Source organism: Neophocaena asiaeorientalis, unplaced genomic scaffold (assembly GCF_003031525.2).
Source record: "Neophocaena asiaeorientalis asiaeorientalis breed wild unplaced genomic scaffold, Neophocaena_asiaeorientalis_V1.1 scaffold540, whole genome shotgun sequence".
NCBI classification, from domain to species: Eukaryota; Metazoa; Chordata; class Mammalia; order Artiodactyla; family Phocoenidae; genus Neophocaena; species Neophocaena asiaeorientalis.
The window spans coordinates 4,876,179-4,885,704 of NW_020172141.1; the positions used below are offsets into that span (position 1 = coordinate 4,876,179).

The 9,526-nt window shown below is 57.9% G+C and overlaps 1 protein-coding gene across 1 annotated transcript in view; it reads right to left on the bottom strand.

The window, feature by feature from the left end:
• EPN2 (epsin 2) overlaps nt 1-9,526 on the bottom strand; it is a 79,032-nt gene that overhangs the window by 5,316 nt on the left and 64,190 nt on the right. The window contains exons 9-10 of the mRNA XM_024752739.1: nt 1,012-1,185; nt 658-744 (exon numbers count right to left, since the gene is read on the bottom strand). Coding sequence (XP_024608507.1) covers nt 658-744; nt 1,012-1,185 — 261 coding nt within the window. The remainder of the gene's footprint in view (nt 1-657; nt 745-1,011; nt 1,186-9,526) is intronic.

A 9,526-nucleotide genomic window follows, 5' to 3' on the forward strand; every position in this document is an offset into this window, starting at 1 on the left:
GTGGGAAACGGGGAGCGGGGAAGCCAGGAGAGGAGAGAGAAAGGAGAAAAGTTGCTCGGTGCAGCTGGGAGGGGTGGCCCTGAGGAAGGCAGGCGCCACCTGACTCTGTCCCCAGCCCCACAGGCCTGTGTGAAGAGGGCATGCAGCCCCCTCCCTCTGCCCCTCGGGGCCCAGTCTCCCTCCCTGCTCCGACTCTGACCCCTCCCAGCCCAGGGGCGCTCGGGGAGGAGCAGGGTCTTCTGCAGAGCGTGCACGTGTGTGCGTCACAGATGCCTGCCCACACAGAGAGCCGGGTGGTCTGGAAAAGGGGGCACCTTTGGGGAGCCGGGAAGAGGAAGGCTGGCGGAGACGGCAGGGCTGCGCTGGGCCGGCCGGGGAGCCAGGGCAGTGGGCTTCCGCCAGCGGCCACAGGGCCCAGGGCGCGAGGCCGAGGAACAGAGGTGGCTGGAGGAGAGGAGAGGGTGACAGAAAGCTCAAGGGCATTCCTGCCGCTGCTGCCCCGTGAATGTGAATCCCTGAGTCAGACCCCCGGCTCCCAGGTCGGACACGTGCACACGCGTGGAATCGCCAGGTTCCTGACTGTGATGCCTGCGGCAACGGGGCTGGTCAGGGGCACAGGACGGCACAGAAACCACCACCACCACCGCCGTTACGTACCTGCTTTTTTTGAAGTTCGGAGGTTGTCAAATTCAGAAAAGTCATCTTTAATTGTACCATTCAAATTACTGAAGAGATCAAAAGCCCCTGGGGAGAGAGCGGCAGTGGCTGTGCGGTGTCTCCACTTCTCTGCCATGTGCTTCCCCATCGGGGGGGACCAGAGGTGGGCCGGCGTCTGTAGCCCTCACGGGGGAGAACCCGGAGAGTCGGGGGGCAGCGGGGGTGTGGGGTCCCTGGGTGGGCAAGGTAGGCACCGGGAGGGGCCTCCCCATGCAAAGCAGGGCTCTTTGCTGCCCCTGCCCCACCTCCCCCTCCCCAAACTGAAGCCGAAGGGCCAGGGGGCGGGGGGCTCACCAGAGGGGGATGCGGGCTTGGCGGCCGACGCTGCGGCCCAGGGGTCAGCGGCTTTCCCGGCACTGGGGGCTGGCTGCTGCGGGGCGGCCCAGGGGTCAGAGCCCTTGGGGACGGAGCGTGTGCCGGCTCCGGTGGGCACCCCCCATGGGTCGACGGAGGTGGCTGGCTTGGCACCTGTGGGAAGGTGGGGTCGGTTCAGAGATGCTCCCAGAAAGGGCTGGGCAGCCAGGGTGAGAGGGAGAGGACCTGGGGCCACAGGAGCACCCTGGGGGGAGCCCCCGCGGCCTCCGCCACGGCAGAGCTTGCCCGGCAGCGTCCTCCCTGCCCGCACGCAGCAGACACGCGGTGCGGCATGGAGAGGCATCAAACAAACAGCTGTGCGCTAACACGTCCACTCCCTAAAGGATGGGACAGACTCCAACGCCCGGGCCTGCGCAGGGTGGTGAGTGGGTCATGCATGGACGCGTGCATCCGTCCACCTGCACAGGGCGCCCACGCACCTGCTCCCCCCGCGGACCATCTCAGACGACCACCGCATGGCCCCCACGCCCCACCCCAGTCGTCCACACCTCCCTCCACGAGCTCCGGTTTCGCCACGGAGGGGGCCGAGGGGGCGAGCGGTGCCGGGCCCCTGAGCCGTGTGCTACCAGACACAGCGTCGGGGTGCTCTCGGGGGCGGCTGTGTTCACGCGGAGGTTTATCCGGGAGACTGGGCTGCGCTGGCATGCAGCTGAAACGTGCTGCTTACTGCTGTCTGATACTTCACCCTGCGACAGAAGGCATGGCTGGCGTAGCCGTCGCTGTGCTGCACGTGCGGCCCTTCACCGCAGACACGGGCACCAGCCTGCCCCTTCCCAGGCCCCTCGCGCCTCCCCTCCCACCAGGGGCCTGGCCCCGTCTCCACCCGCCTCCCTCGGGTTTTTTGTTGTCATTGATTTGACGGGTTCCTTCCACGTCTGGGTGCTGATTCTCTTCCTTGAGTTCCAAACACCTTCTCCTAACTTGTGGCCTTTCCCTTCACTCTCCTCATGGAATCTTTTGATGAACAGAGGAGTTCTCACTTGGATGGAGTAGAACGCAGCAGGATTTCCCTCTAATTTGTGCTTTTCGGGACACGCAGGAACTCCACCTCCACACGCCCTCGCACGTGGCCCGGATCATACTTTTTACTTTATCCTTTATTTCCATGAGGGATTTATACAACTTTAGGGACTGGCATATTTTTAAAACTTCATTTTCTAGTTACTTATTACTATGCAGAGAAACAATTTAATTTCGTATACTAATTTTTGTATTCAGCAATCTTGCTAAACTCTTAATTCTAATCATTGAAATACATCCTATTTATTCTTTTTTTCTTCTTTAAAATCTTTATTGGGTGTTAAAGAAGCAATGTATAATGGCTTTACATTGTTGTGTTAGTTGCATCCTATTTATTCTCACAGTAATTCTAATAACTCTTAATTCCCATCACCTCATTTGCAGAAACTCTTTGGGAGTCTATGTACACAGTCACATCCCCTGAAAGCGATGACAGCTTAGTTCTTCCAAGTCCCTCATTTTCCCGCCTCGCTTTGCTGGCCAGGACCACCCGTCCCAACGCAGAGCAGGGGAACGGACTGTGTCCACGTTTTGCTCTTAAACGTCTACCGTTAAATGGCACCATTTACCACAATAGGCGTTTTTCCTTTCAGAAGCTCTTTATCAGGTTATGGAAGTTCCCCCTTATTCCAAGTTTGCTAAGACTTCTGCGATAAAGAGCTGGTGAATTCTGTCAGCCTGTTTCTGCCTCTAATAGGATGATCACGTGATTTTTCTCTTTGGGCCTGTTCATATGGTACATTAATACATTTCCTAGTGATCTGGTCCTTGCAAACAATGTTCTTCACGAGGTACTGTATCATTTTTATATTTTCCTCGTTCCGGTTTTACAGTTGCTTCTTTGCTTAGGGTTTTTGCACCTATATTCCTAAGTGGGCCTGGCCTGACCTGTTTGCTCTCACACTGTGTATCTTCTGTCTGGTTTTGGTGTTAAGGTTATGCTAGCCCACAAAATGAGTAGGAATACTCCCTTTTCCCACCCCCGAAGGAGTTTGTATAAAGTGGAGTTGTTTCTTTCTTTTTTGTTTTTAGTATTTATTTATTTATTTTGGCTGCGCCGGGTCTTAGTTACGGCACGTGGGATCTTCGCTGCGGCACGCCGGATCTCTTAGTTGCGGCACGCGGCATCTAGTTCCCTGACCAGGGATCAAAGCCGGACCCCTGCATTGGGAGTGCGGAGTCTTAACTGCTTGGACCACCCGGGAAGTCCCTGGAGTTGTTTCTTGAATGGCTTGAGAACCTCCAGCAAAGCCCTCTGGGTGACTGAGGGAACGAGAGGGAGGTGAGTGACTTACTCGGCTCCTTTAATGATTACAGGACTTTCCCTATTTACAGGTGTCCTACTGTTCTTCCGCCAGTGTTCTCCGCTTTGCAGAGTCTTCTTTTTTAATTTACCCGTTTTATCTAAGTCCTCAGATCTGTCAGCACAGACTTGATCAAACACCTCTTACTCTGTGTGGAATCTCAGCAGGACCCGCACCTACACTGCTTGGCCTTTCCTCTTTACTTTTCAGAACTACTCTTGCCAGAGATTTCTCTATTTTATTACTCTTTTCAGTGACCAACTTCGGGGTTTGTGGATATTACTCTGTCTGTGTTCTAACTTGTTAGCTTCTGTTCTCCTCACTGTTTCGTTCCTTCCACCTGACTTGGGCGTGACACCATCCAAGCCTCAACACCTCATCAATCTTGTACCTTTCTTCTGGACTAATACAAACATTAAAAGCTCTAAATTTTCCTCTTACTATCACTTCCATTGTCCTATGTATTCTGATGTGAAAATATTTACGTTATTATTTGGTTCTAAATATTTCTGTCACTATAATTTCTTATTTGACTCAAGAATGTAGAAGTGTTTTTAAAATGTCAGGTGCATGGAGTCTTCCACTTATCTTTTTGCTACCGACTTTAAACTTGAGTGTACTGTGGTCAGAAGGTGCGTTCTATGTGATCCAGTTTTCTGACTTGGCAGAGGCTTTTTGCCTAGCACGCAATTGATGCTTTGCATCTCGCGTGTGACTGGAAAGAACGCGTGCTCTCCAGTTGCTGAGACGACACCGTCACAGGCTTATGAATCACTCTGCTCCAACTTTCTCATATTCTTATTTAAACATCTTCTCCTGCCTAGTTCTGTATTCCTGATATTCTCCATTCCTTCCCGAGATCTGAGTTTCCGTCTGGTTGTCTTCCATGTCAGCTGGAAGAACTTCCCTTGGCAGTTTTTGTGGGGCTGGAAATGGTACCCTTTCACCCTCATTCCTGAAGGATACCTTTACCGGATGCAGGATTCTGGTGGGTGAGGTTTTCGGTGGTTTCTCTATCTCACCGTTGCTCTCAGGAAAAGGATGTTCTCCCGGTGGGCCCTGAGGACGTCATCCCACCGCCCCGACGTTCTCGTCACTGCTGGGACTCGGCCGCCGGCCTGACTGCCGCTCTTCCCTGCTCCCGGGGGATCATCTCTGATGTCCTCTCCCTTTGCTGTCCTCCAGTCTCCTGACTACACGTCTGGGTGTGGGTTTCTCTGATTATCCTGTGTAGGGCTCACTAGGCTCCCCAGCTCTGAGAGGAAGTCCCTCGCCACAATTCTTGAAAGCCCTCCGTCGCTACCTTTTCAAACATTACTTTCCTGGAACTCCAAAAAGCCGCGTCCCCATTCTGCCGGCACGCACCCCCAACTCCTCCAGAGCACTCTCCAGAAAGCTCCGTGGCTACTCGTTTACCAGGAGTCTCCCTGGGCAGAGAGCTCCTGGGGGCACCAGGCGGGGTGAAAAGACCGGGCACTGCTCCCTGACGCCCGTGGACTCAGCGCCCAGGGCCCATCCCCAGGCAGGGCATTGCACGGGGCCCGGCCGTGAAAGGGGCTCCTTGGCTTTGAAGAAGACGCACCGCTGCCGGCCGGCCTCCCCCAGGCTTGCCACGGCAACCAGGATGGACGAGCCAGGGCAGCCTCATGCCTGTCACCCACTGGCGGCCGGCCAGCTCTGGTGTGGACTCGGGGCTTCTCCAGCCGCCGCCCCCAAGCCCACAGCCCTCCTGAGGCTTCCAGAAGCTCCTCCGACCTTTCACTCCCGTCCGCCCAGTGTCTCACTCAGAACAACCTCCCCTGGGACGGACCCCACTCTCCCGGGCCCACTTCGGCCAGCGGGACACCTGGTCCCGGCTGGAGCCACACAGCCGGGGTGCGCCCTCGCTCTGCCCCCAACACAGCACCTCGGGGGCCTTGGTTTCCTGTCTCAACTGGAGGAAGCTGCCAGGGTGGAAACTGCGTCAGGGAGGGAGCTGGACTGCAGGTTAGAAGAGCTGGGACGTGTCTTCAGAGCTGCCGAGAGGCAACGGAGAGGACGCAGGATGGGGAGGTCGCAGAGGACCCGGACCCGGTGCCAGGCTGCTTCTGGCTCCCGCGGGGCCTCGACCTCCCCCGCTCAGCAGCGCCCGCGAGAACTGCGGGCTCACAGTTCATGTCCCAGCGCGTCTGTGCCCAAGGACCCGGACTGGGAGCTCTGCACTCCTCCCCTGCACCTGACCGCTGGGCAGACGCGCCCCCATCGGGAGACGCTCCCTGGTCACCTTCCAGCACCCACCTCCTCTTTTCTGGAGGGATCCCCTGATCTTCCTCGGGAGAACTGTCCCCTCACCACTCCCTAGTACCGGTCTGAGTGGGCGGACCCTGCGCTGCAACAGGGGAGGGTCTTCACCAGCCCACCCCCAGTCCCAGCTCCCCACTCCTGCATCCCAGAGAGGTCCATGAGGTCCAGGGAGATCCTCTCCATCCCCGGGCTGTGAGCAACCAGAGCCGTCACCCAGGCCTTGAGCTTCTGAGGCCAAAGGGAGAGGGGAGGGGCCCAGTGGGTGGGGGCAGAGCAGGGGGCCTGGGTCTTGGTGACACCGGCTCAGCCACTGGGTCGAGCTGGCCTGAGGGCAGAGCTACCCGTCCCCACTGGGTACAACATGGCGTCCTTCCCATCAGACGGCCTCCCCGGCCCGCTTGGGGGCACGGTCCCCACCCTGCAGCCCCCTCACGGGCACCTGCTCACGGGGGCTGAGCTCACGCCGCTCTCCCGGGCCTCAGAGAGGACCTGACACACCAAGGTGCTGGCAACTGGTGGGGCCTGAGGGACCCACAGAGTCTCAGGGCTGCGGGGACCCTGCGGTCACCCCGACTCCCACCATGGGCACCGTCGACGCTGGAGAGCACTTCTGGAAGGTTCCGGGTAAATGTCTGACTCGGGTGTAGAAACACATAGCTAGAGCTGCCCCGACTCTGCACAGCCCACGCAGAGAGTCTGCAAATGCCTTTGATTCAGAGGGATTCACTCACCACGCAGCTCAGGGGGCACCAGGCCAGCGGTTCTCAGCTGTGGCCCTTGGGAATCCCCTGGGGGTGTGAGTAGAATACTGACCCCCGCACACACAGATGCCAAGGAGGGCCTGGGCATGTGCATTTTTAGAGGCTCCCCGAGCAGCTAGGATGGGCAGCTGGTGCGGGAGAACCACCCAGCTCCTGGGCCACTCGGATCACAGGCTGGATGGACAGACGGACGTCTGGTGGGGCCGGACCCTGCCATAGACAGGCGGCCCTCAGCACCACCTCGCTCCTCTGAGCATCGTTCGGCCCGCACGGCCCAGGCCCAGGCCCTGCCCTGCAAGAGGAACACGGCCCCGGCGACTGTACCTAGCATGCGGGTCACGGGCAGCCGGCGACCATGGGGAAGGAGGGGTCCTGAGGACAGGGTGACCCCGTCTCCCCGAGCAGGACACCCGAGCCATGTTTTCAAGCGCAGCCAGGCGCTCACTAGCCAAACAGCAGGACACAGCATCGCGTGAGGAGCCGGCAGGTAAGGGGCCAGGCTGCCCTGCCAGGCAGAGGCCGGCTTGGAACTCCTTGGCCTCCCACCACCCCGGGCCTTGGGCACTGCCCTCTCGACTGCACGTGGGACACGACGGACCCCGCTGTGCTCCGCCCACCACAGCCCCGGCAGGGCCACACACCCGACAAACAGGCGCTTGTTGAGTGATTGAGAGGAGGGGAGGCTAGGACCGAGGGCCCATTCACAGGGAGCGTGCCCGGCTCCCCCCGAGCCCCACGACGAGCCTCCATGGGACAGGGAAGCAGTCACATGGCGGGTCATGGAGTGAGCGAGGGCGGGGGCTGAGCCGGCCAAGGCCGTCGCAATCACAGGCCGTGAGCCCTGCTGTCCCAGGCGGCTGCTTTGTGCCTGGCAGGTGCAGGAAGTGCCCTACTGACCTGGCAGGCGCCGCTCTCCCTCCTCCCAGCCCCCAGCATTTCCTCCCGGGGCCCCTTGGCACAAGCTGGTAAAGGCAGGGCTCGCTACCGAGGGCGGCTTTCACAACAGCGCTTCTTTCATCCAGAGGGCACATCCCACAGTGCTGGGGAAGAGACTCTGATCTTTCTAGCTGTTTCGGGGCGGTGGGGTGTTCCCCAAACACACACTGGCAGATTCTACCACAGACTAAGCAGTAAGCCCGACACTGTGTCTCGCTCCAGAGCGGCGTCTCAGAAGAAGGAAGCAAGTTCACGGTCACCACAGTCCAGTGAGCTTGGGAGCGGGGCTGAGGCCGCATCCTGCAGCGCTGCTGAGGGCAGAGCACTAGCACTGCCCACAGGAGCTGACGTGTAGAGCTTCGACTGATGCCTGGAAAGGCTCCCCGTGTACGGAAGAAAGAAATGTCTACACGTACCCACGATGTGACCCCAACCATGTGAAAACACACAGGCCCAGGGGACGCAGAAAGCAGACAAGCTAACATTTTAACACCGGTTCTCGCTCCCTGTTGCAGTCTGAGGGGACCTTTCCCGGACATGAGCAACCACAGAAGGCCTTAGCGGCAGTCCAAGATGGCGTGATGACTCCAGGACTGGGGGCCACAAGCACTGAGCCTGCCCCTCGCTTGCTGTGTGACCTCAGAGGAACGAACAGCCTCTCTGGGCTTTGATGCTCTGTTTTCCCCAAGTCACTGGTAAAAATGCCAAGTGCACCAGAACCGAGGAGACGGCCCTGGGTTGGGCAAGTAGCAAAAGACGGCAAAGTGGCAGTCCGTGAACCAACCACACATGGCCACTGCAGGTACATTTTGATTAGCTCCAACCATGTTCTTAATTTTTAAAATTCATTGTCAACATTTAAAAATTTGATTTCACAATCTCAGGTTTCAACCTTCTCTTACTGCTCAATGGTTATACAAAATGTGGTATGTCTATAAAATGGAATATTATTCAGCCATTAAAAAGGAACGAAGGAGGGATGTGTGCTATCATGTGGGCAAACTCTGAAAACATGCTAATTGGGAGTCACAAGGGCCACGTGTTGTGTGATCCCATGACAGACGAAACGCCGGACAGGCAACTCCAGAGACAGGAAGCAGACTGGTGGTGGGGGAGGGGCAACAGGGAGTGACTGCATAATGGGAAGGGGTTTCCTTCTGGGGCAATGGAAAGTCCCGGGGTCAGTACTGATAACCGCACGCTATCATGAAGGACTAAGAACCACTGAACTGCCCACTTGAAAATGGATAAGATGGCGAATTTTATGTCGTGTAAGTTTTATCTTGATTAAAAACAATTTAGAAGAGCAGAACCACGTGGGCAGAATTCCCATGTGACGTTCAGCTGCCTCTGGGCACCAGCCGCCTCTCCCCGGCTGCTGGCTTCCGCTGCCCGCAGGTGTGAGAACTCCAACCACTGGAGGTGGTCCTGCCCCACCCGCAGGAGAACCCCCCCAGATCCCCGCGAGGGTCAGGTGCCTGGTCAGTCAGGACACCCAGCTCCAGGGCCCAGCCCTGTCCACCAGCCAATGGGAGGGCTGGGCAAACTTGCTGGTTGAAAAGATATGTATTCCCTCTCTCCTGACCAGGTAATACTTACCCCTGGTAAATAAGTCAAACAGTTAAACAAAAAAAAAGGTAGAGGGAAAAGCCTGTCTCTCTCCCACCACTGCGACCCCCAAACCCCTCCCAAAGCAGCCGCTGACTGGACTCAGTGCTCCTCAAGCCCGCTGGCTTCACCAGCTCCTGGAGGGACCACGCTCTCTCCCCGGCACTGAGACCGCCCGTCTGCTTACCGACCCCATACGACTTTGAAAGGGATTGAGAGTCTCTCCTGAAGAACACCCCACCCGTAACTTTACACAAGAACTGTTTTCACATTTAAAGAGAAGTCCGAGACGCTGCCTGGAAGGGCCCGTGTCCCCATGGGCAGAGCCGAGGGGCGTTTCCAGCAGACCTGCCTCGTGTGGCCACGCGTGCTCCCAGGGGGGTGCACAGCACACAGGCGGGGCTGCTGTGGCCTCCGGTGAGCGACAGCTCTAGGGCACTGGCCTGGGTCTGCCCCAAGGCACAGAGGGCTCCCACCAAAGCGGGTGTGGGGCTCTGCCCAGCCCTGAGGCCAACAGCATCC